Source organism: Bombina bombina, chromosome 1, assembly GCF_027579735.1.
Source record: "Bombina bombina isolate aBomBom1 chromosome 1, aBomBom1.pri, whole genome shotgun sequence".
Taxonomy (NCBI): Eukaryota; Metazoa; Chordata; class Amphibia; order Anura; family Bombinatoridae; genus Bombina; species Bombina bombina.
The window spans coordinates 1044380894-1044408368 of record NC_069499.1 but is presented as its reverse complement, the minus strand read 5'-3'; the positions used below and the strand labels follow the sequence as shown (position 1 = coordinate 1044408368).

Sequence of the window (27475 nt, the reverse complement as noted above, 5' to 3'; positions counted from 1 at the left end):
AAGCGAGCAGGATCGCTTCCAGCTGCTTTCCAGACTGAGGACGTGCAGGGTACGTCCTTGGTCGTTAACTGACATCCTTTAGAGGACGTACCCTGCACGTCCTCAGTCGTTAAGGGGTTAAACAATTTTCCAATTTACTTTTATCACCAATTTTTCTTTGTTCCTTTGGTATTCTTAGTTGAAAGCTTAACCTAGGAGGTTCATATGCTAATTTCTTAGACCTTGAAGGCCGCCTCTTAAGAATGCATTTTAACAGGTTTTTCACCACTAGAGGGTGTTAGTTCATGTTTTTCATATAGATAACACTGTGCTCGTGCACGTGAAGTTACCTGGGAGCCATCACTGATTGGCTAAACTGCAAGTCTGTCAAAAGGACTGAAATAAAGGGGCAGTCTGCAGAGGCTTAGATACAAGATAATCACAGAGGTAAAAAATATATAAATATAACTGTGTTGGTTATGCAAAACTAGGGAATGGGTAAACAAGGGATTATCTATCTTTTAAAACAATAACAATTCTGGTGTAGACTGTCCCTTTAAATTCATGTTTTTGGTCTCCTTTGTTATGGCCAGTTAAATTGATGTTCCAAGTAGGAGAAATTGATTTAGACACTGGATATATCCTAACTAAGCCTGAACAAAGCCTATATGTCAAGACATGCAGAAATGTTTCTGTAGTATGAGAAAAAAGCTGAAATATGACTCTTTAAGAGTTAGCAGATAAATCATTATCTGAGCTGGCTTGCAAAACTAATTATTCTTGGAATTTTGTAAAAATGCCAGCTAAAATCCTGGTTTTTCATAGCAGGAAATAAAGAACTTTCCAAATCATTTAAGAAATTTTACTTGTAAAATGCTTTATGGTCAGAAATAAAGCGTTCAATACAGCCTTAAAGAAACACAAAAAATGGATTCAATCTCTTATTCATCAAGATGAGACTTGAGTTCTTGATGATTGGAGAAAGATTTAACATCAGAATCAGATTTGCAAACCAAGCTCTGCGGGTTATGACTGGGGCAGTCAGATTTATTTAGAATGCTCTTTTCTATTCGCCCTAGTACTCTTGGAAACAGAAGTCATCAGGACTATGTCTGGGAGACTTCATTGTCCCACAATCTAGTAGAAAAACTACTTAAAGGAGAAATCAATCCTGTATAAGGGATTCCCAGATTTCCTTCCTAGGATGCAAAATATAGAAAATGGTTTTTGTGACCAATCAAAAACTTCTAGAGTTCCTTCATTGCTAAGAAACTGCAAGTTCCCCCTTGATAGTGGATATAAGCTACAGCTGTAAAATTGTCTAAATAAAAATGGAGAAATTTGTCATTACGTCCAGAATTTAGTCTTTTGGAACATGAGACAAAAGATACCTTCCTTGAAAAGGCTTTGATTTGAAACCTATTCAGAAATCCTGGGAAACTATGTTTAGAACTCTGAGATCTTGGACAGACTGAGATAGGCCTTCTAAAAAAGACGTAAACTGCCCCATACCAGAAAAGAATCTGGATTGGGGCCATACCTTTATGCTGATTTGGTAAAGGAAGAAGGCTCATGGTAGTGAGAGTCCACAAGCCATTACTCTTGGATTCAACAGGAAAGCAAAGATTCCCAAAGCTCAAAGAACACTTAATCCCTCCTACTTCTCTGGTATTCCTGTCCTCCTTGGCTAGAAGTCAAAGTAGGAAAGGGCAAAGCAGGGAAAATGAGCTGCAAACTAGAAATGTTGCCAGCAAAAAAACTAAGTAAAAAATTAAAATGGACAGGTCTCGTGGACTCTCACCACCATGAATTAATTTATCAGGTTACCATAAATTTAGTTTTCTTTCATAAGGTGATGAGAGTCCACGAAGCATTACTGCTGGCAACGAATACCCAAGCTGTAGAGCCTGCAAGTAATTGGCAGGACAGAACATTTTAAGGCAGGCACTTAGTTACCAGACACTGCTACCTGAAGGGATGTCCTACCAAACACACAAAAGTAATAGTTTGGAGAACATATGTTGCAGCCTTGCAAATGTATTCAATATAAGCCTTATTCTTGAAAATCCAAGAAGAGTAAAAGGATCTAAACAAAATGGGCAATAATGCATTTTCGAAAAAGCTAAAGAAATGGATGTGGCCCTCTGACCTTTAAGTGGACCTGGGGACTAACAAATGAAAGGATTGACTAAAAACCTTTGTTATTTAAAAGAAGAATTCTAATGCTCTTACAATATCTAAAGTAAGAGGTCATCAAATTAATTCTTTGGATTAGGGCAAGGAGACGGGCTATAATTTCCTGATTGAAAAATCACTTTAGGTAAAAACTCATATTGAGTCAGTCTTATGCTAATAAAAATAAGACAAAGAAGCTCGTAATAGAGCAAAAAATTCAGAAAATATTCTGGCAGACAGTATCGTTAAAAGCAACAAAAAAAAAAAAAAGACTTTAGCTAAATGTTCAAAGCATGCAGGTTTGAAAAAAAAGACAGTCTAAATTTTAATTGTTTAAAAAGATGGATAATCCCCTTATTACCCATTCCCCAGTTTTGCATAGCCAACACTTATGTCTTGGCCCCCCTGTTAATAGTCAACAATGAGACCCCCTTTCCAGATGGTGGTAGACAGAACTGCACACTCCCCTAGTTACCTAATAAAGGTAGCTCAGATACACCACCCCTTCCTCCTAGTTCTGTCCAGCCTTTTTTTTCTTCTTTTCCCCAGAAGATTGTGATTCCTCATCTACTAAAAGAATCTTGAAGGAAAAGATAACATTTTGTGTAATCCTTCCCTTTTTTTGGTCTTGCAGACTTTTGTTTCATTGGGTGCACTGGTTTTCAGGCCTGTTCTTGGGCCTCCATAAGTGGGCCTCATTTTGACAATGTTTGGGCTGGAGCACAGGTGAAATCGGCTGATTAGTAAACATGGTTGTTTTACCTGTTCTCATCCAAGGTAGGCCTGGCCTGTTGGGGAGGCCTGATCCGGTTTTGGGGACCAGTGCTCTAGTGCAAAGGTTGATCATTCAACTCCCATAGATATTTCCAATATCTTGAGACATGGTGCTATAGAATCTTCTGTTGCATGCAAATTCAGAGTTTTAGATTTAAGGTATGGCTGCTGAAAGCATCTTTTCTCTTGTAAGGTGTATCCAGTCCACGGATCATCCATTACTTGTGGGATATTCTCATTCCCAACAGGAAGTTGCAAGAGGACACCCACAGCAGAGCTGTCTATATAGCTCCTCCCCTCACTACCATATCCAGTCATTCTCTTGCAACTCTCAATAAGCATGGAGGTAGTAAGAGATAAGTGGTGAAATGTAGCTGTTATTTTGCTTCAATCAAGAGTTTATTATTTTTAAATAGTACCGGAGTTGTGCTATTTTGTTCCAGGCAGGAAAAAAGAAGTATCTGCCTGGGATTTCTATGATCTTAGCAGGTTGTAACTAAGATCCATTGCTGTTCTCACACATGTCTGAAGAGAGAGATAACTTCAGCGGGGGAATGGCGTGCAGGTTATCCTGCTATGAGGTATGTGCAGTTAATATTTTTCTAGAAGATAAAATGAAGGCTAGAAAATGCTGCTGATACCAAATTTATGTAAGGTAAGACTGAATACAGTGATTTAATAGCGACTGGTATCATGCTTACTTTCTGAGGTAAAACTCTTTTATATTTACAATATAAAACGTTTGCTGGCATGTTTAAACGTTTTTATATATACTTTGGTGATAAAACTTTATTGGGGCCTAGTTTTTTTCCACATGGCTGGCTTAAATTTGCCTAGAAACAGTTCCCTGAGGCTTTCCACTGTGTTACTATGAGTGGGAGGGGCCTAGTTTAGTGCTTTTTTGTGCATTAACTATTACAGACTGAGACATCCAGGAGTTCCCTAAATGCTACAGGACATCTCTAAAGGGCTTTTAGGCTTCCAAAATCGTTTTTTGGGGAAGGTAAGCCCACAGCAAGGCTGTGGCAGTTTGGTGTGACTGTTAAAAAAACGTCTATCGTTTTTTTGATCCGGTTTTTTAACTAAGGGGTTAATCATCCATTTGCAAGTGGGTGCAATGCTCTGTTAGCTTATTATACACGCTGTAAAAATTTCGTTTGATTTACTGCCTTTTTTCACTGTTTTTCAAATTCTGACATAATTTGTTTCTCTTAAAGGCACAGTACCGTTTTTTATATTTGCTTGTTAACTTGATTTAAAGTGTTTTCCAAGCTTGCTAGTCTCATTGCTAGTCTGTATAAACATGTCTGACATAGAGGAAGCTCCTTGTTCATTATGTTTAAAAGCCATGGTGGAACCCCCTCTTAGAATGTGTACCATATGTACTGATTTCACTTTAAACAATAAAGATCATATTCTGTCTTTAAAAAATTTATCACCAGAGGAATCTGTCAAGGGGGAAGTTATGCCGACTAACTCTCCCCACGTGTCAGATCCTTTGACTCCCGCTCAAGGGACTCACGCTCAAATGGCGCCAAGTACATCCAGGGCGCCCATAGTGTTTACTTTACAAGACATGGCGGCAGTCATGGATAATACACTGTCAGCGGTATTAGCCAGACTACCTGTATTTAGAGGAAAGCGAGATAGCTCTGGAGTTAGACGAAATACAGAGCATACTGACGCTTTAAGAACTGTCTGATACTGCCTCACAATATGCAGAAGCTGAAGGAGAGCTTCTTTCTGTGGGTGATATTTCTGACTCAGGGAAGATGATGCAACCTGATTCTGATATTTCTACATTTAAATTTAAGCTTGAACACCTCTGCGTGTTACTCAGGGGAGGTTTTAGCTGCTCTGAATGACTGTGATACAATTGCAGTGCCAGAGAAATTGTGTAGACTGGATAAATACTATGCAGTGCTGGTGTGTACTGATGTTTTTCCAATACCTAAAAGGTTTACAGAAATTATTACTAAAGAATGGGATTGACCAGGTGAGCCGTTCTCTCCCCCTCCTGTTTTTAGAATTTTTTTTTCCAATAGACGCCACCACACGGGACTTATGGCAGACAGTTCCTAAGGTGGAGGGAGCAGTTTCTACTCTAGCAAAGCGTACTACTATCCCTGTCGAGGACAGTTGTGCTTTCTTAGATCCAATGGATAAAAATTTAGAGGGTTACCTTAAGAAAATATTTATTCAACAAGGTTTTATCCTACAGCCCCTTGCATGCATTGCGTCTGTCACTGCTGCTGCGGTGTTCTGGTTTGAGTCTCTGGAAGAGGCTTTACAGGTATAAAATACTTGACAAGCTTAGAGCACTTAAGCTAGCCAATTCTTTTGTTTCTGATGCCATTGTTCATTTGACTAAACTAACGGCTAAGAATTCTGGTTTTGCTATCCAGGCGCGCAGAGCGCTATGGCTTAAATCATGGTCAGCTGGCGTTACTTCAAAATCGAAGCTGCTTAACATTCCCTTCAAGGGGCAGACCCTATTCGGGCCTGGTTTGAAGGAGATTATTGCTGATATCACTGGAGGAAAAGGTCATGCCCTTCCTCAGGATAGGTCCAAACCAAGGGCCAAACAGTCTAATTTTCGTGCCTTTCGAAACTTCAAGGCAAATGCGGCATCAACTTCCTCTAATGCAAAACAAGAGGGAACGTTTGCTCAGTCCAAGACGGTCTGGAGACCTAACCAGACCTGGAACAAGGGTAAGCAGGCCAAAAAACCTGCTGCCTCTAAGACAGCATGAAGGAACAGCCCCCTATCCGGTAACGGATCTAGTAGGGGGCAGACTTTCGCTCTTCGCCCAGGCATGGGCAAGAGATGTCCAGGATCCCTGGGCATTGGAAATTATATCCCAGGGATATCTTCTGGACTTCAAGGCTTCCCCCCCCCAAAAGGGAGATTTCACCTTTCACAATTATCTGCAAACCAGATAAAGAGAGAGGCATTCTTACACTGTGTACAAGACCTCCTAGTTATGGGAGTGATCCATCCAGTCCCAAAGGAGGAACAGGGACAGGGATTTTACTCAAATCTGTTTGTGGTTCCCAAAAAAGAGGTTCAGACCAAATTTGGATCTACAGATCTTAAACAAATTCCTCAGAGTTCCATCATTCAAGATGGAGACTATTCGTACCATCCTACCTATGATCCAGGAGGGTCAATACATGGCGGTCCTAAGGCCACGGGGCATAGCAGTGGCCCCTTATTTAGACAACATCCTTATTCAGGCGTCAAACTTCCAAATTGCCAAGTCTCATACGGACATAGTGTTGGCATTTCTGAGGTCGCATGGGTGGAAGGTGAACGAGAAAAAGAATTCTCTATCCCCCCTCACAAGAGTTTCCTTCCTAGGGACTCTGATAGATTCTGTAGAAATGAAAATTTACCTGACTGAGTCCAGGTTATCAAAACTTCTAAATTCCTGCCGTGTTCTTTATTCCATTCCTCGCCCTTCGGTGACTCTGTTCATGGAAGTAATAGGCTTAATGGTAGCGGCAATGGACATAGTGCCGTTTGCACGCCTACATCTCAGACCGCTGCAACTATGTATGCTCAGTCAGTGGAATGGGGATTACACAGATTTGTCCCCTTTACTGAATCTGGACCAAGAGACCAGGGATTCTCTTCTCTGGTGGCTATCTCGGGTCCATCTGTCCAAAGGTATGACCTTTCGCAGGCCAGATTGGACAATTGTAACGACAGATGCCAGCCTTCTAGGTTGGGGTGCAGTCTGGAACTCCCTGAAGGCTCAGGGATCGTGGACTCAGGAGGAGTCACTCCTTCCAATAAACATTCTGGAACTAAGAGCGATATTCAATGCTCTTCAGGCTTGGCCTCATCTAGCGACAATGAGGTTCATCAGATTTCAGTCGGACAACATCACGATTGTGGCTTACATCAACCATCAAGGGGGAACAAGGAGTTCCCTAGCGATGTTAGAAGTCTCAAAGATAAATCGCTGGGCAGAGATTCACTCTTGCCATCTATCAGCTATCCATATCCCAGGTGTAGAGAACTGGGAGGCGGATTTTCTAAGTCATCAGACTTTTCATCCGGGGGAGTGGGAACTCAATCCGGAGGTGTTTGCACAATTGGTTCTTCGTTGGGGCGAACCAGAACTGTATCTCATGGCGTCTCGCCAGAACGCCAAGCTTCCTTGTTACAGATCCAGGTCCAGGGACCCCAAGGCAACGCTGATAGATGCTCTAGCAGCACCTTGGTCCTTCAACCTGACTTATGTGTTTCCACCGTTTCTTCTGCTCCCTCGTCTGATTGCCAAAGTCAAGCAGGAGAGAGCATCGGTGATCTTGATAGCGCCTGCGTGGCCACGCAGGACTTGGTATGCAGATCTGGTGGACATGTCATCCTTTCCACCATGGACTCTGCCGCTGAGACAGGACCTTCTACTTCAAGGTCCTTTCAACCATCCAAATCTAATTTCTCTGAGGCTGACAGCCTGGAGATTGAACGCTTGATTTTATCAAAGCGTGGTTTCTCCGAGTCAGTCATTGATACCTTGATTCAGGCACGGAAGCCTGTCACCAGGAAAATCTATCATAAAATATGGCGTAAATATCTTTATTGGTGTAAATCTAAGGGCTTCTTGGGAGTAAGGTCAGGATTCCCAGGATATTATCTTTTCTCCACGAAGGATTGGAGAAAGGATTGTCAGCTAGTTCCTTAAAGGGACAGATTTCTGCGCTATCTATTCTTTTGCACAAGCGTCTGGCGGATGCCCCAGACGTTCAGGCATTTTGTCAGGCTTTAGTTAGAATCAAGCCTGTGTTTAAACCTGTTGCTCCACCTCGGAGCTTAAATTTGGTTCTTAAAGTTCTTCAGGGGGTTCCGTTTGAACCTCTTCATTCCATAGTTCTTTTTTTGGTAGCTATTTCCTCGGCTCGTAGAGGTTCAGAGTTATCTGCCTTACAATGTGATTCTCCTTATCTGATCTTCCATGCAGATAAGGTAGTTCTGCGTACCAAACCTGGGTTTTTACCTAAGGTGGTATCTAATAAGAATATCAATCAAGAGATTGTTGTTCCGTCTTTGTGTCCTAATACTTCTTCAAAGAAGGAGCGTCTATTACACAATCTGGACGTGATTCGTGCTTTAAAGTTTTACTTACAAGCTACTAAAGATTTTCGTCAAACATCTGCTTTGTTTGTTGTCTACTCTGGACAGAGGAGAGGTCAAAAGGCTTCGGCAACCTCTCTTTCTTTCTGGCTAAGAGCATAATCCGCTTAGCCTATGAGACTGCTGGCAAGCAGCCTCCAGAAAGGATTACAGCTCATTCTACTAGAGCTGTGGCTTCCACATGGGCCTTTAAAAATGAGGCTTCTGTTGAACAGATTTGCAAGGCGGCGACTTGGTCTTCGCTTCATACTTTTTCAAAATTCTACAAATTTGATACTTTTGCTTCTTCGGAGGCTATTTTTGGGAGAAAGGTTTTACAGGCAGTGGTACCTGCCTTGTCCCTCCCTTCATCCGTGTACTTTAGCTTTGGTATTGGTATCCCACAAGTAATGGATGATCCGTGGACTGGATACACCTTACAAGAGAAAACATAATTTATGCTTACCTGATAAATTTATTTCTCTTGTGGTGTATCCAGTCCACGGCCCGCCCTGTCATTTTAAGGCAGGTATTTTTTCATTTTAAACTACAGTCACCACTGCACCCTATGGTTTCTCCTTTCTCTGCTTGTTTTCGGTCGAATGACTGGCTATGGTAGTGAGGGGAGGAGCTATATAGACAGCTCTGCTATGGGTGTCCTCTTGCAACTTCCTGTTGGGAATGAGAATATCCCACAAGTAATGGATGATCCGTGGACTGGATACACCACAAGAGAAATAAATTTATCAGGTAAGCATAAATTATGTTTTTGCTGCAGTTGAATTTTTCAGCCTTAGTGTTTTCTACACTCTTGTAAACCTGCAACTATTGTGTTTTTACCTATTCTGGATCTGTTTTTTCCTCTTGGATAATTTAATATAATGCTTTCATATCAAATATTCTGATTAGAATTTTTATCTTTTTGAAAGGTGTTTGTGCTCCAACACTTGAGGCTTAAGATTTTTTGGTAATGCAATACTTTCAAGTCTTGGTCCATACCTAACTAAATTAGAGTTCTACAATTTCATCCTTGGATCTTCCTTTTGGATCCTCCTTATTGTTATTTCTAACTGGTTTCTTACATTGAAAACCATTTTTCTAGTGACTGTTGCATCAGCAGGCAATGTTTAGAATTTCAGGTACTTTATGTGAAGCTGTCATACCTTATTCTTTAATCATGATGGAATAAAACTGTTGCCAAAGTTGTCTCTGACTTTTATTGCAGTTAAGTTATTATTTTACCTTCCTTCAGTCCTTTATAAGCAGGAGAATCGAAGGATAAAATTTTTGAACTTTTGGTTGTGGTCTGTTTTCAGATTTCTGCTAGAGGACTCAATTACTTTGTAGCTGATTGTCTTATTAAAAGGTCCTCATTTTGCGTAGTCTTTTTTGCAAAGTATATCATCTTTATTTGGATTGTTTAAGTTATTCTGTGATCATTCAAGCAATAGAATAAGCAAATTCCAGAGGGACTCATGGTATTCTCGTCAGGGTCAGACTCCTTCAAGATCTACCATCTCTGGTTGGGCTGTTCAAGCAGCTGCTACGCCGGAGGAGATTTGTCAGGCAGCAGTTTGGGATTCTTATAATACCTTTTTTGTTTCTAGTTACAAACTTGATGTTCACCAATCAGCTTCTGCTAGATTTGCTTGGAAGATTTTGTTTTAATAAAAATGTTGTACTCGCCCTTTCTTGCATTTACTGCTTTTTATTCTTCTCACTGTTAAGTATTACTAGGGGGCCAATACTCTAGGTAATACTTACCAAGTTTCCTTCCTTTTGCCTGGTTCACCTACTTGGCTGGACGTCACTTGGAGGAGGAAGGGATGGTGCCTACCTTATATTAGGTAACTAGGGGCGTGGGCAGTAAAGTTTTGTAATATACATGTATTGGCAAAGATGCTTCTAATTAATGCTATAGGTGTTTTAAAAGAGTATGTAAGTATGCACCAGCATTTTAAACATTGCACTTTCTTGGAGAGTCTTTGATGCTTGTGCCATCTGGTAATGACTCAATTTGTTAATTGCTGACATGATTCAAGCCCCTACTGGCGCTCTGAGCAACTGCAGTATTTAAAGTGCTGGTGCACTGAGTATATCTAGCTGTGCTCTGTGCACATGCATAGAAATTGTTTAACTTTAAAATAGTGATAACTTTTACTAGAAGTATTTTTGCGAATACATGTATATTGCAAATATGTTTCTACTCAAAGATGCCATTCATCTATGTGCATTTCAATTTTGAGGGTAGTATCTGCAAATAAAACAATGCTATTCAAGGGTCATGGGTTTGATGGCTTTGAGAGAGATTCTGTTCCCCATTGAAAAGCAGACAACAAAAAGTATCCTGACTTTAATGGGAAATGTTCCCTACAAATTACTATTATAAACATTACTGGAATTGCAATCAATTGTTTACCAGCTGACATTTCGGGTGCTCTCTTCTAAAATACTCTAGCATCCCATCTAAGTACCAAATTGGGGCAATTGACCCCTCTTTAAAGGAGAAGAGTCCCCTTGAATGTTGGAGCATGTTTTGCTGCTTATCAAATATCACCTTAATATGAAGCAAAATGATGGGAGTGGGGTATTTTCTTTCTCACCCATCACATTGCATAGAGGGACATAAGATTTATTTTTTCAAACTCAGTTATATTCTTTTTGATGAGTGACACTGTGTGTCTATCTAGCAACATTTAGATAGTTATAATATTAACTAATTCCTCATGGTATCTGGTATTGGAGGGATGTGGTGTAAATAAGAAAGTCTTTGTCACCTGTCACCACAGAAATATATCAGAAAAACCCTTATTTGAAAGAGGATCCTCCCACATTCAAATTGGGGATTTCATAGTAATTGGAAACATCTGACAGCATCCTCTTTTAGTGGTGTCTGAGTTCAGAGAAACAAATATCTCTGAACCATGTCATCAGCTACAAAACAAATACAAATTTGCTATTACCCAAATGACTAGGATAGCTTAGTGAGGTGACATTTTGTGAATCTCTCTAGCATGGTTTATTATGCTGAGTTTTTTGCAGGGTAAGGCTTTCGTATTTGTGAATTGTCACCCTTTTGCTAACTTAAAACACAATCGTGATTTATAAAAAGTTTGTTGTTTCATTTTCTGGGTATCATTTGTTGAAGGAGCAGCAATGTGCTACTGGTTTCTAACTGAACACATGGGTGAGCCAATGACATTCGGTGTGTATATGTATGTTTGTATGTGTGTGTGTATGTATGTGTGTGTATGTGTGTATATATATATATATATATATATATATATATATATATATATATATATATATATATATATATATATATATATATATATATATATATATTATAAAGGAAGGCACTCGCTGGTCTTTTAATCAAAAGTTTATTTAATCAAGCGTGACGTTTCGGGGACACACTCCCCTTCCTCAGACAAACACAAACCAACACCAACTGACAATATATAGCCAAACAAACCCCTCCCCCAGTGAAATTGTGCCAAAATGGTTACCATAGTGATCCTCAACAACAGAGACTTCCTTAGTGAATTCCACATATATAATACAAGTGTTATCAGATGCTCATCATAAAAGCAGTACGTGATAAATAAACATATCAAAAACATATAGTGGATATCCAAAGAGAGCACATACCAGACATACTCATATACGTGACATAATGAAATATATTACAAGTGCAAAATAATTAAAAATCAATAGTATACTATATTCTACATGTGTTGCAAATACCAATGTGTCCCCTAACACATATTCCTAATAAATGTGTATTGTGTAGTGTTGTGAAATGTACAAATTTATACATTGTGCACTTGTGGTCGTTTTATATAGCCAGCCTAATGGACACAGATCAGATTAAGTCATTAATAAGAAACAACCATCATTAGGGCAAAACACAATCTAAGAGGAACAGCACTCATTAATGGAATCATGTTATAGATGTATATCTTGCAGCGCCAAGATGTCAACCATACAAGCTGTGCTCTTGCTGCGGAATCTCCCAACCAGATCCCAAAATGTCAATATATAAAAAGTGCTTAGTGAGTACAGCGCTACAAAATCCTAGAAAGAAGGATTTGTGGCTAAAGATGGTGTCCACGATTGGTATAAATATAAGTGACGAGTTGGTAGTATTGCAAATAGCCTATAGGACTAAAATTCAAAAATAAAAAATATATAAAATATATCAAAAATATATCAAAAATATATCAAAAATATATAAAAATATAAAATTTGTGATATCACAACTGTGAAAAAATATGTGAAGTGTTTCCAAAAAAATGCCTTGGTGATAGTCAATTATATCCTTAAAAATAGTGATATATATATAATATAGTGTAACAAATAATCCCAAAAAGGTGTAACAAAAGGTACTTAAGTCTCAATAGACTTCTCAATACCATTTGCATTTGGAGTTATCAGTACCTTTTGGGAACATTTGTTACACCTTTTTGGGATTATTTGTTACACTATATTATATATATCACTATTTTTAAGGATATAATTGACTATCACCAAGGCATTTTTTTGGAAACACTTCACATATTTTTTCACAGTTGTGATATCACAAATTTTATATTTTTGATATATTTTTGATATTTCGATATTTTTTATATATTTTTTATTTTTGAATTTTTAATTTTTTCACATTTTTTCACACATCTTTATATCTTATATTTTTCATTGGGACAATCTACCAAGTCGATATAACATAGGATCTCATGACCATTCTTCAGTTTTAAGACTGTATTCTGGAACCCCCCTATTTTTATGTGCACATATTGGTACCATAGATTTGTTTTTATATCCTGTCATAGAACTGTGTTTTAAAGGACTTTTATGTATTTTATGTACACATACATTGTCAAGGATTTTTAACTATATATGTTAAATCAAATGTTATTAGTAAAATATTATTAGCAAAATAAATGGTTTTTAGCTTAACATATAGGAGCATCTGATCCATTATAAGTTATTAATATTCATGCACTTAGACCTATAGGCTATTTGCAATACTACCAACTCGTCACTTATATTTATACCAATCGTGGACACCATCTTTAGTCATTAATGGAATCGCCAAACCTTTATTCTGTCTTAAGGAATACAACATACAAACCAAGGGTTAAATCATGGTCATAACGATTAAATCCTACGTGACAGCATAGCCACCTCTACAAGTATATAAGACAGTTATAGTCATGCATATGTGTATTCTATATACAAAGTATGGATTATGTACCTGATGTTAATAAGTTCTGGAATGGCGAACAATGAGTCCTAGACGCACACACCACTGGGCTCAGTGTGTTGACGTCATCCAGCCGACCTAACCTCACAGTGTAAATGGTTGCCATGGCAGCGGTATGCAGCTATGGCGAGTGGCAATATACAAATTAGGAGATCATATTGCCGGCAGGACACCTTGGCAAACGACCAAGTATATAATAGAATAGATCTGCTGTTAAGATTGTATTCTCTGACCTGTCTGGGATGTGTACTAATATACAATTTGTGCAGTAAGCAGCAGGTGAACAAAGTTGTTCTACACTGGGGAGTGGTAACTATCTATTATATACTTGGTTGTTTGGCAAGGCGTCCTGCCGGCAATATGATCTCTAATAATTGTAGAACATAATCAGAAACAGAGTATTTTATGGGCCGAGCTGCTTTTATAAAGGGCTGCGGTAGTTATTCCCTAGTTTTTATATTTTCTGTCCTTTTTTTTTTTTTTTTTTTTTTTTTAATAGAATTTGGTGATTTTACAGTGCATTTACTGAAGAAGTTATATAATTTGTGTAGGCTTTCATACATCAAAACCTGTTGTGGCTATTAAAATATTACAGTGACAACTTTTCTATAAAGCTGTAGTAGGTATTTAAGGCTTAGGTACATGTCTCAATGATGTGGACAGCTCAACTATACAGTGTATATGTGAACATCTATTTGTTTCAGAGATTTCATATTTTTAACATTTGTTAACTTTATTGAAATCCTATGTATACATAGATCAATAATCACCTTGATGATAGGCCTGACATTTTGAAATGGACTGTAAAAATAGGGACTATTTTTGTCTTGTGTCTGTGTACGTTTATTTTCAACTAGTTCTTAATGTTTTTACTTGTTTTGCAGTCGCAAAGATTTAGAAATTGAAAGACCAGTATTTGGTACCCGTGACCCAGTAGCAACGCTTAAGTAAGTTGTTTTCAATACATTTGTGGTCTGCTAAAAGTGTTAAAATGTAAAAACAGTTTATACACCAAGATTACTATTAGAACTGATATCAACTGTATTATATAGTACAAAACTCGGGTGGGGATTCTGTGCATTATTGCAATGATACAGGGATTTAATTTCCAAGTACTGTACCCTCTTGCTGATACTGAGACCCACAGACACAATAAGACTTGGCATTTTCATTTGTTTAATGGGATACATTCTCAAAATGAGGCTCTTATGGAGGTATAATGGGGCAAAAATGTTTTTTAAAAGTAAAAATTTAGATAAAATTTTTATGAGCATGTTAGGTGGAGGGTCTTTGAGTTGGTGGCCATGATAGGATGCTGATATTGATAGATATCTATAATCTACTAAATATCACCAAACAATATAAAAATATTGAGTACCATTGTATAATTATCTGATTGCATTTTTCACAGCCGATTTGCTACTCTCTGAGGCTCACATTTTCAACAGCTTATAATGTTTAAATTATTTAGCAACTGTATGTCTATGCCATATTTTCAGTTTGATACTTCAGGGTTGAGGGAGAATGAATGTTTATCATGTTTTTCAGATGCCCAGCGTTGTTAGTGGTTGGCGACAGCTCTCCTGCAGTGGATACAGTGGTATATATATTTATGAAATACAACTTGTGTGTGTGTGTATAATTAAATAAATTCAGTTTTAAACTTTTTTATAATATATTGCAGCAATTGAAAATTGCATTGTAAATTAGTTGCACAGAGAATTTAAAGAAATGTTACGTTTTTTAAAACCTCTCTTTAATAAATGTTTCTTTTACTCTAACATCACATAATTATAAGGTAAAAAGGTGGTAATTTAAAATGTGCATTGCTCACAAGAACATCTTACATTCAGGAGTCACAGCTTTGCAGACCAGGAATGGCTAGGGGGTGGGTTGAAAACAATTGAGAGACGGTCATCATTCAGTGCACTTCTGCTCTGCAGTGCTGCTCCATATTTGACTGTTCTCTTCAAACATCGCTTTGCTCTGGCTGCACTGTGTTAATTATATCTTAGATCACAGTATGTTCTGGTGGAGGGGGTGTTATTTATTTATTGCTATGTGTGTGTATAATATCCTTAAATAAAAAAAATTATACACATACATGTATACAACAGAAAGTCAGGAACTCTCTTGCAAGCACACAGCTGGTTTAAAAGCAAAATGGATGAGTTAGTCATAACATTTGGTCAAATAATGCTAGGCTCAAGGTCTCTTCACACCTGGCTGCCTAACAATGCTTTCAATCAAACAGACAGATATATAAACAAGGGTGACACAGACCCATTATAATTTCTCCAAAAACAACAAAAAAACACAAAATGAACTGCACTCTCAAACTTGAAGAGGTTTACATCCCGTGACACACAGCTGCACATCTTTCAGCTAACCGCAGTTGAGCCTGGGTGCAAAGCCTATAGGGAAAATTACATAACACTTTCTATATGTTGTTAATTTTCCCTATGGGCTTTGCACATTTTACCAAATGCTGTGACTATTCCATTTTACTTTTAATCTAGCTCTCTGCTTGCAAGAGTGCCAGATTTTCTATCTGTCTTGCACATTTACACTAACATAATCTGGCACCAAAAGTTATCGAAATAATGCATCCCACAGAATTATTCAACTTTCATATCTATAATGATTGCTGACTTTTTGCCCATGCCTGTTATGAAATAGGAATGGCCAAAAGCTGCTGACAATTTGTTGAACCCTAGTTTAAATTACAAATGTTGGTCTTTTTTGGATGTGGTGTTTTCTTTTATAATTTTTTAATTGCCAAACATTTACTTGATTCAGATTTTTTTTTTTATTTTAGGTTGAATGCAACTCAAGACTAGACCCAACTAAGACAACGCTGCTTAAGGTAACTTTTTGTCAGAAAACTACAGCACATGCATCATCCATATCTATATTATAAAAAATCTTTCCAGTTTAAACATTGCAATGGAAAATGACTGTGATAATGACATCACTATGGATTAACCTATAAAAGGTCCATTAATATAATCACATAATCAAAAAGAACCCTTATATTTTCTATTATTTTCCATATGCTCAGCTAGAAAACACATTCTAAGTTACAGTCAAGACAATAGTGTTATCACTATTCTGTGCAATCTGTCTGTCACCAAATACATCAATTAGATACGGTAGTTCTATTATACTCATTTATTTATTTTTGGTAAGCATGGTATACGTGCAATACATTATTTTATTTTTAGAAAAATTAACGTTGGATGTTTGAGTGTGAAATATAATCAGTTCTGAAAAGTTCTACACCATTGTACGCTAGGATGCTTTATTTTTTAGGTAATCCTAGAAATCACATAAAAAATATTTTAACAATGTTATTATTTACAAAAGTAGTTACCAGCATAGGGGGACTATTTATACAGTAATATAGGTGTCCTATAAAATGGATGACATCGTTTTGTCTTTCATTCCCTAAGGCCTGCAGCTTCGTAGGCCTTGTAAAGTTACAATAGATGATATTTCGTGGAATAATGCCACTGCTTTTAATACGTTTCTTAAGATGAGTCAACAGCCGTTTTATAAACTGGGGGAAAAAGTGAATGCGAGAATTGGCTTTTATTTTTTTAAAAACTTCATAAATATTGAGGCTAGAGGATTGCCCAAAAGTATGGATTTAAATGAATAAGGGAATACCAGGGAGGAGAAACATATAGCAGTTGTAATTTTATATTAACTGTTATGACATAACATTCCCTTTCTCCTGTTAAGTGTGGTCAGTCCACGGGTCATCATTACTTCTGGGATATTATCTCCTCCCCTACAGGAAGTGCAAGAGGATTCACCCAGCAGAGCTGCTATATAGCTCCTCCCCCCTACGTCACCTCCAGTCATTCTCTTGCACCCAACGAATAGATAGGATGTGTGAGAGGACTGTGGTGATTTAATTAGTTTATTACCTTCAATCAAAAGTTTGTTATTTTATAATAGCACCGGAGTGTGTTATTCATTCTCTGGTAGAATTTGAAGAAGAATCTACCTGAGTTTTTTCTATGATTTTAGCCGGAGTAGTTAAGATCATATTGCTGTTTCTCGGCCATCTGAGGAGAGGTAAACTTCAGATCAGGGGACAGCGGGCAGATTAATCTGCAAAGAGGTATGTAGCAGTTTGTTATTTTCTGACATGGAATTGATGAGAAAATCCTGCCATACCGTTATAATGTAAACTCAGCCTTAAATGCAGTAGATGTAGCTGGTATCAGGCTGTCATGTATGTATATTTCTTCTGTTAAGTGTGATCAGTCCACGGGTCATCATTACTTCTGGGATATTACTCCTCCCCAACAGGAAGTGCAAGAGGATTCACCCAGCAGAGCTGCATATAGCTCCTCCCCTCTACGTCACTCCCAGTCATTCTCTTGCACCCAACGACTAGATAGGATGTGTGAGAGGACTATGGTGATTATACTTAGTTTCTCCAACATAGGTGTGTCCGGTCCACGGCGTCATCCTTACTTGTGGGATATTCTCTTCCCCAACAGGAAATGGCAAAGAGCCCAGCAAAGCTGGTCACATGATCCCTCCTAGGCTCCGCCTTCCCCAGTCATTCTCTTTGCCGTTGTACAGGCAACATCTCCACGGAGATGGCTTAGAGTTTTTTAGTGTTTAACTGTAGTTTTTATTATTCAATCAAGAGTTTGTTATTTTAAAATAGTGCTGGTATGTACTATTTACTCTGAAACAGAAAAGAGATGAAGATTTCTGTTTGTAAGAGGAAAATGATTTTAGCAACCGTTACTAAAATCGATGGCTGTTCCACACAGGACTGTTGAGAGGAATTAACTTCAGTTGGGGGAACAGTGAGCAGACTTTTGCTGCTTGAGGTATGACACATTCTAACAAGACGATGTAATGCTGGAAGCTGTCATTTTCCCTATGGGATCCGGTAAGCCATTTTATTACAGACAGTAAATAAGGGCTTCACAAGGGCTTTTTAAGACTGTAGACATTTTCTGGGCTAAATCGATTTACATATAAACATATTTTATACTCCATAGCCTTGAGGAATTATTTTAATCTTGGGAATTTTGTAAAATAACCGGCAGGCACTGTATTGGACACCTTATTCTCTAGGGGCTTTCCCTAATCATAGGCAGAGTCTCATTTTCGCGCCTGTATTGCGCACTTGTTTTTGAGAAGCATGACATGCAGATGCATGTGTGAGGAGCTCTGATACATAGAAAAGACTTTCTGAAGGCGTCATTTGGTATCGTATTCCCCTTTGGGCTTGGTTGGGTCTCAGCAAAGCAGATACCAGGGACTGTAAAGGGGTTAAATATAAAAACGGCTCCGGTTCCGTTATTTTAAGGGTTAAAGCTTCCAAATTTGGTGTGCAATACTTTTAAGGCTTTAAGACACTGTGGTGAAATTTTGGTGAATTTTGAACAATTCCTTCATACTTTTTCGCAATTGCAGTAATAAAGTGTGTTCAGTTTAAAATTTAAAGTGACAGTAACGGTTTTATTTTAAAACGTTTTTTGTACTTTGTTATCAAGTTTATGCCTGTTTAACATGTCTGAACTGCCAGATAGACTGTGTTCTGAATGTGGGGAAGCCAAGGTCCCTTCTCATTTAAATAGATGTGATTTATGTGACACAAAATTTAGAGAAAATGATGCCCAAGATGATTCCTCAAGTGAGGGGAGTAAGCATGGTACTGCATCATCCCCTCCTTCGTCTACACCAGTCTTGCCCACACAAGAGGCCCCTAGTACATCTAGCGCGCCAATACTCCTTACTATGCAACAATTAACGGCTGTAATGGATAATTCTATCAAAAACATTTTAGCCAAAATGCCCACTTATCAGCGAAAGCGCGACTGCTCTGTTTTAGAAAATACTGAAGAGCATGAGGACGCTGATGATATTGTTTCTGAAGGGCCCCTACACCAGTCTGAGGGGGCCAGGGAGGTTTTGTCTGAGGGAGAAATTTCAGATTCAGGGAAAATTTCTCAACAAGCTGAACCTGATGTGATTACATTTAAATTTAAGTTGGAACATCTCCGCGCTCTGCTTAAGGAGGTGTTATCCACTCTGGATGATTGTGAGAATTTGGTCATCCCAGAGAAACTATGTAAAATGGACAAGTTCCTAGAGGTCCCGGGGCCCCCCGAAGCTTTTCCTATACCCAAGCGGGTGGCGGACATTGTAAATAAAGAATGGGAAAGGCCCGGTATACCTTTCGTCCCTCCCCCCATATTTAAAAAATTGTTTCCTATGGTCGACCCCAGAAAGGACTTATGGCAGACAGTCCCCAAGGTCGAGGGGGCGGTTTCTACTCTAAACAAACGCACCACTATACCCATAGAAGATAGTTGTGCTTTCAAAGATCCTATGGATAAAAAATTAGGTTTGCTTAAAAAGATGTTTGTTCAGCAAGGTTACCTTCTACAACCAATTTCATGCATTGTCCCTGTCACTACAGCCGCGTGTTTCTGGTTCGATGAGCTAGAAAAGGCGATCACTAGTAATTCTCCTTCTTATGAGGAGATTATGGACAGAATCCGTGCTCTCAAATTGGCTAATTCTTTCACCCTAGACGCCACTTTGCAATTGGCTAGGTTAGCGGCGAAAAATTCTGGGTTTGCTATTGTGGCGCGCAGAGCGCTTTGGTTAAAATCTTGGTCAGCGGATGCGTCTTCCAAGAACAAATTGCTTAACATTCCTTTCAAGGGGAAAACGCTGTTTGGCCCTGACTTGAAAGAGATTATCTCTGATATCACTGGGGGCAAGGGCCACGCCCTTCCTCAGGATAGGTCTTTCAAGGCCAAAAATAAACCTAATTTTCGTCCCTTTCGTAGAAACGGACCAGCCCCAAGTGCTACGTCCTCTAAGCAAGAGGGTAATACTTCTCAAGCCAAGCCAGCCTGGAGACCAATGCAAGGCTGGAACAAGGGAAAGCAGGCCAAGAAACCTGCCACTGCTACCAAGACAGCATGAGATGTTGGCCCCCGATCCGGGACCGGATCTGGTGGGGGGCAGACTCTCTCTCTTCGCTCAGGCTTGGGCAAGAGATGTTCTGGATCCTTGGGCGCTAGAAATAGTCTCCCAAGGTTATCTTCTGGAATTCAAAGGGCTTCCCCCAAGGGGGAGGTTCCACAGGTCTCAATTGTCTTCAGACCACATAAAAAAACAGGCATTCTTACATTGTGTAGAAGACCTGTTAAAAATGGGAGTGATTCATCCTGTTCCATTAGGAGAACAAGGGATGGGGTTCTACTCCAATCTGTTCGTAGTTCCCAAAAAAGAGGGAACGTTCAGACCAATCTTAGATCTCAAGATCCTAAACAAGTTTCTCAAGGTTCCATCGTTCAAAATGGAAACCATTCGAACAATTCTTCCTTCCATCCAGGAAGGTCAATTCATGACCACGGTGGATTTAAAGGATGCGTATCTACATATTCCTATCCACAGGGAACATCATCGGTTCCTAAGGTTCGCATTCCTGGACAAGCATTACCAGTTCGTGGCACTTCCGTTCGGATTAGCCACTGCTCCAAGGATTTTCACAAAGGTACTAGGGTCCCTTCTTGCGGTGCTAAGACCAAGGGGCATTGCAGTAGTACCTTACTTGGACGACATTCTGATTCAAGCGTCGTCCCTTCCTCTAGCAAAGGCTCACACGGACATTGTCCTGGCCTTTCTCAGATCTCACGGATGGAAAGTGAACGTAGAAAAGAGTTCTCTATCTCCGTCAACGAGGGTTCCCTTCTTGGGAACAATAATAGACTCCTTAGAAATGAGGATTTTTCTGACAGAGGCCAGAAAAACAAAACTTCTAAACTCTTGTCAAATACTTCATTCCGTTCCTCTTCCTTCCATAGCGCAGTGCATGGAAGTAATAGGTTTGATGGTAGCGGCAATGGACATAGTTCCTTTTGCGCGCATTCATCTAAGACCATTACAACTGTGCATGCTCAGTCAGTGGAATGGGGACTATACAGACTTGTCTCCGACGATACAAGTAAATCAGAGGACCAGAGATTCACTCCAGGGATCCCAAGGCGACTCTAGTAGATGCACTAGTAGCACCTTGGACCTTCAAACTAGCTTATGTATTCCCGCCGTTTCCTCTCATCCCCAGGCTGGTAGCCAGGATCAATCAGGAGAGGGCATCGGTGATCTTGATAGCTCCTGCGTGGCCACGCAGGACTTGGTATGCAGACCTGGTGAATATGTCATCGGCTCCACCATGGAAGCTACCTTTGAGACGAGACCTTCTTGTTCAGGGTCCGTTCGAACATCCGAATCTGGTTTCACTCCAACTGACTGCTTGGAGATTGAACGCTTGATCTTATCAAAGCGAGGGTTCTCAGATTCTGTTATTGATACTCTTGTTCAGGCCAGAAAGCCTGTAACTAGAAAAATTTACCACAAAATATGGAAAAAATATATCTGTTGGTGTGAATCTAAAGGATTCCCTTGGGACAAGGTAAAAATTCCTAAGATTCTATCCTTTCTTCAAGAAGGATTGGAGAAAGGATTATCTGCAAGTTCCTTGAAGGGACAGATTTCTGCCTTGTCTGTGTTACTTCACAAAAAGCTGGCAGCTGTGCCAGATGTTCAAGCCTTTGTTCAGGCTCTGGTTAGAATCAAGCCTGTTTACAAACCTTTGACTCCTCCTTGGAGTCTCAATTTAGTTCTTTCAGTTCTTCAGGGGGTTCCGTTTGAACCCTTACATTCCGTTGATATTAAGTTATTATCTTGGAAAGTTTTGTTTTTGGTTGCAATTTCTTCTGCTAGAAGAGTTTCAGAATTATCTGCTCTGCAGTGTTCTCCTCCTTATCTGGTGTTCCATGCAGATAAGGTGGTTTTACGTACTAAACCTGGTTTTCTTCCGAAAGTTGTTTCTAACAAAAACATTAACCAGGAGATAGTCGTGCCTTCTTTGTGTCCGAATCCAGTTTCAAAGAAGGAACGTTTGTTGCACAATTTGGATGTTGTTCGCGCTCTAAAATTCTATTTAGATGCTACAAAGGATTTTAGACAAACATCTTCCTTGTTTGTTGTTTATTCTGGTAAAAGGAGAGGTCAAAAAGCAACTTCTACCTCTCTCTCTTTTTGGATTAAAAGCATCATCAGATTGGCTTATGAGACTGCCGGACGGCAGCCTCCTGAAAGAATCACAGCTCATTCCACTAGGGCTGTGGCTTCCACATGGGCCTTCAAGAACGAGGCTTCTGTTGATCAGATATGTAAGGCAGCGACTTGGTCTTCACTGCACACTTTTACCAAATTTTACAAGTTTGATACTTTTGCTTCTTCTGAGGCTATTTTTGGGAGAAAGGTTTTGCAAGCCGTGGTGCCTTCCATTTAGGTGACCTGATTTGCTCCCTCCCTTCATCCGTGTCCTAAAGCTTTGGTATTGGTTCCCACAAGTAAGGATGACGCCGTGGACCGGACACACCTATGTTGGAGAAAACAGAATTTATGTTTACCTGATAAATTACTTTCTCCAACGGTGTGTCCGGTCCACGGCCCGCCCTGGTTTTTTTTTAATCAGGTCTGATAATTTATTTTCTTTAACTACAGTCACCACGGTATCATATGATTTCTCCTATGCAAATATTCCTCCTTTACGTCGGTCGAATGACTGGGGAAGGCGGAGCCTAGGAGGGATCATGTGACCAGCTTTGCTGGGCTCTTTGCCATTTCCTGTTGGGGAAGAGAATATCCCACAAGTAAGGATGACGCCGTGGACCGGACACACCGTTGGAGAAAGTAATTTATCAGGTAAACATAAATTCTGTTTTTATATCTTCAATCAAAAGTTTGTTATTTTAAAATAGCACCGGAGTGTGTTATTACCTCTCTGGCAGAGTTTGAAGAAGAATCTACCAGAGTTTTTGTTATGATTTTAGCCGGAGTAGTTAAGATCATATTGCTGTTCTCGGCCATCTGAGGAGTGAAGTAAACTTCAGATCAGGGGACAGCGGGCAGATGAATCTGCATAGAGGTATGTAGCAGTTTTTATTTTCTGACAATGGAATTGATGAGAAAATCCTGCCATACCGATATAATGTCATGTATGTATACTTTACACTTCAGTATTCTGGGGAATGGTACTTCACTAGAATTACACTGTAAGAAATACATAAAGCTGTTTAATAACTAGAGATTATGTTTAACGTTTTTGCTGGAATGTAAAATCGTTTTCATTTGCTGAGGTACTGTGTGAATAAATGTTTGGGCACTATTTTTCCACTTGGCAGTTGCTTAATCTGTTTTTCTGACAGTTTCTGTTCTCCCTCACTGCTGTGTGTGAGGGGGAGGGGCCGTTTTTTGGCGCTTTTACTACGCATCAAATATTTCAGTCAGCAACTCATTGTATTCCCTGCATGATCCGGTTCATCTCTACAGAGCTCAGGGGTCTTCAAAACTTATTTTGAGGGAGGTAATTTCTCTCAGCAGAGCTGTGAGAATTATAGTTTGACTGAGATAAAAAACGTTTATTCTGTAATTTGTTTCCTGCTTTCAGAATTTGTTATCTTTGCTAATGGGATTAAACCTTTGCTAAAGTTGTGTTGTTTACAAGGATTGAGGCTATAACTGTTTCAATTTATTAATTTTCAACTGTCATAGATCTTCTGTGCTTCTTAAAGTCACAGTACGTTTTAATATTATTCTAATTGAATTGTATTTCCAAGTTGCAAGTTTATTTGCTAGTGTGTTAAACATGTCTGATTCAGAGGATGATACCTGTGTCATTTGTTGCAATGCCAAAGTGGAGCCCAATAGAAATTGATGTACTAACTGTATTGATGCTACTTTAAATAAAAGTCAATCTGTACAAATTGAACAAATTTCACCAAACAACGAGGGGAGAGTTATGCCGACTAACTCGCCTCACGTGTCAGTACCTACATCTCCCGCTCAGAGGGAGGTGCGTGATATTGTAGCGCCGAGTACATCTGGGCGGCCATTACAAATCACATTACAGGATATGGCTACTGTTATGACTGAGGTTTTGGCTAAATTACCAGAACTAAGAGGTAAGCGTGATCACTCTGGGGTGAGAACAGAGTGCGCTGATAATATTAGGGCCATGTCAGACACTGCGTCACAGGTGGCAGAACATGAGGACGGAGAACTTCATTCTGTGGGTGACGGTTCTGATCCAAACAGACTGGATTCAGATATTTCAAATTTTAAATTTAAACTGGAAAACCTCCGTGTATTATTAGGGGAGGTGTTAGCGGCTCTGAATGATTGTAACACAGTTGCAATACCAGAGAAAATGTGTAGGTTGGATAAATATTTTGCGGTACCGACGAGTACTGAGGTTTTTCCTATACCTAAGAGACTTACTGAAATTGTTACTAAGGAGTGGGATAGACCCGGTGTGCCGTTCTCACCCCCTCCGATATTTAGAAAAATGTTTCCAATAGACGCCACCACAAGGGACTTATGGCAAACGGTCCCTAAGGTGGAGGGAGCAGTTTCTACCTTAGCTAAGCGTACCACTATCCCGGTGGAGGATAGCTGTGCTTTTTCAGATCCAATGGATAAAAAGTTAGAGGGTTACCTTAAGAAAATGTTTGTTCAACAAGGTTTTATATTGCAACCCCTTGCATGCATTGCGCCGATCACGGCTGCAGCGGCATTCTGGATTGAGTCTCTGGAAGAGAACATTGGTTCAGCTACTCTGGACGACATTACGGACAGGCTTAGAGTCCTTAAACTATCTAATTCATTCATTTCGGAGGCCGTAGTACATCTTACTAAACTTACGGCGAAGAATTCAGGATTCGCCATTCAGGCACGCAGGGCGCTGTGGCTAAAATCCTGGTCAGCTGATGTTACTTCTAAGTCTAAATTGCTTAATATACCTTTCAAAGGGCAGACCTTATTCGGGCCCGGGTTGAAAGAGATTATCGCTGACATTACAGGAGGTAAAGGCCATGCCCTGCCTCAGGACAAAGCCAAAGCCAAGACTAGACAGTCTAATTTTCGTTCCTTTCGTAATTTCAAAGCAGGAGCAGCATCAACTTCCTCTGCACCAAAACAGGAAGGAGCTGTTGCTCGCTACAGACAAGGCTGGAAACCTAACCAGTCCTGGAACAAGGGCAAGCAGACTAGGAAACCTGCTGCTGCCCCTAAAACAGCATGAATTGAGGGCCCCCGATCCGGGATCGGATCTAGTGGGGGGCAGACTTTCTCTCTTCGCCCAGGCTTGGGCAAGAGATGTTCAGGATCCCTGGGCGCTAGAGATAATATCTCAGGGATACCTTCTGGACTTCAAATACTCTCCTCCAAGAGAGAGATTTCATCTGTCAAGATTGTCAACAATCCAGACAAAGAAAGAGGCGTTTCTACGCTGCGTACAAGAGCTCTCGTTAATGGGAGTAATCCATCCAGTTCCACGATCGGAACAGGGACAGGGGTTTTACTCAAATCTGTTTGTGGTTCCCAAAAAAGAGGGAACTTTCAGACCAATCCTGGACTTAAAGATCCTAAACAAATTCCTAAGAGTTCCATCGTTCAAGATGGAGACTATTCGGACAATTTTACCTATGATCCAAGAGGGTCAATACATGACCACTGTAGATTTAAAAGACGCTTACCTTCACATACCGATTCACAAAGATCATTATCGGTACCTAAGGTTTGCCTTCCTAGACGGGCATTACCAGTTTGTGGCTCTTCCATTCGGATTGGCTACAGCTCCAAGAATCTTCACAAAGGTTCTGGGTGCTCTTCTGGCGGTACTAAGACCGCGGGGAATCTCGGTAGCTCCATACCTAGACGACATTCTGATACAAGCTTCAAGCTTTCAAACTGCCAAGTCTCATACAGAGTTAGTGCTGGCATTTCTAAGGTCACATGGATGGAAGGTGAACGAAAAGAAAAGTTCACTCGTTCCACTCACAAGAGTTCCCTTCCTGGGGACTCTTATAGATTCTGTAGAAATGAAGATTTACCTGACAGAGGACAGGCTAACAAGACTTCAAAGTGCTTGCCGCACCCTTCATTCCATTCAACACCCGTCAGTGGCTCAATGCATGGAGGTAATCGGCTTAATGGTAGCGGCAATGGACATAGTACCCTTTGCACGCTTACACCTCAGACCACTGCAACTGTGCATGCTAAGTCAGTGGAATGGGGATTACTCAGACTTATCCCCTTCTCTGAATCTGGATCAAGAGACCAGAAATTCTCTTCTATGGTGGCTTTCTCGGCCACATCTGTCCAGGGGGATGCCATTCAGCAGACCAGACTGGACAATTGTAACAACAGACGCCAGCCTTCTAGGTTGGGGTGCCGTCTGGAATTCTCTGAAGGCTCAGGGACAATGGAGTCAGGAGGAGAGTCTCCTGCCAATAAACATTCTGGAATTGAGAGCAGTTCTCAATGCCCTCCTGGCTTGGCCCCAGTTGACAACTCGGGGGTTCATCAGGTTTCAGTCGGACAACATCACGACTGTAGCTTACATCAACCATCAGGGAGGGACAAGAAGCTCCCTAGCTATGATGGAAGTATCAAAGATAATTTGCTGGGCAGAGTCTCACTCTTGCCACCTGTCAGCAATCCACATCCCGGGAGTGGAGAACTGGGAGGCGGATTTCTTAAGTCGTCAGACTTTTCATCCGGGGGAGTGGGAACTTCATCCGGAGGTCTTTGCCCAAATACTTCGACGTTGGGGCAAACCAGAGATAGATCTCATGGCGTCTCGACAGAACGCCAAGCTTCCTCGTTACGGGTCCAGATCCAGGGATCCAGGAGCAGTCCTGATAGATGCTCTGACAGCACCTTGGGACTTCAGGATGGCTTACGTGTTTCCACCCTTCCCGTTGCTTCCTCGATTGATTGCCAGAATCAAACAAGAGAGAGCATCAGTGATTATAATAGCACCTGCGTGGTCACGCAGGACTTGGTATGCAGACCTGGTGGACATGTCATCCTGTCTACCTTGGTCTCTACCTCTGAAACAGGACCTTCTGATACAGGGTCCCTTCAAACATCAAAATCTAACTTCTCTGAAGCTGACTGCTTGGAAATTGAACGCTTGATTTTATCAAGACGTGGATTTTCTGAGTCAGTTATTGATACCTTAATACAGGCTAGGAAACCTGTTACCAGAAAGATTTACCATAAGATATGGCGTAAATACCTATATTGGTGTGAAT

General features: G+C 40.1%; 1 protein-coding gene across 3 annotated transcripts in view; it reads left to right on the top strand.

Moving 5' to 3' along the window:
- Positions 1 to 27475, top strand: part of NDRG3 (NDRG family member 3) — a 398435-nt gene that overhangs the window by 227252 nt on the left and 143708 nt on the right. For all 3 annotated transcript variants that reach the window (XM_053721374.1, XM_053721302.1, XM_053721225.1), the window contains exons 11-13: positions 14201 to 14263; positions 14865 to 14916; positions 16135 to 16182. In XM_053721374.1, coding sequence (XP_053577349.1) covers positions 14201 to 14263; positions 14865 to 14916; positions 16135 to 16182 — 163 coding nt within the window. The remainder of the gene's footprint in view (positions 1 to 14200; positions 14264 to 14864; positions 14917 to 16134; positions 16183 to 27475) is intronic.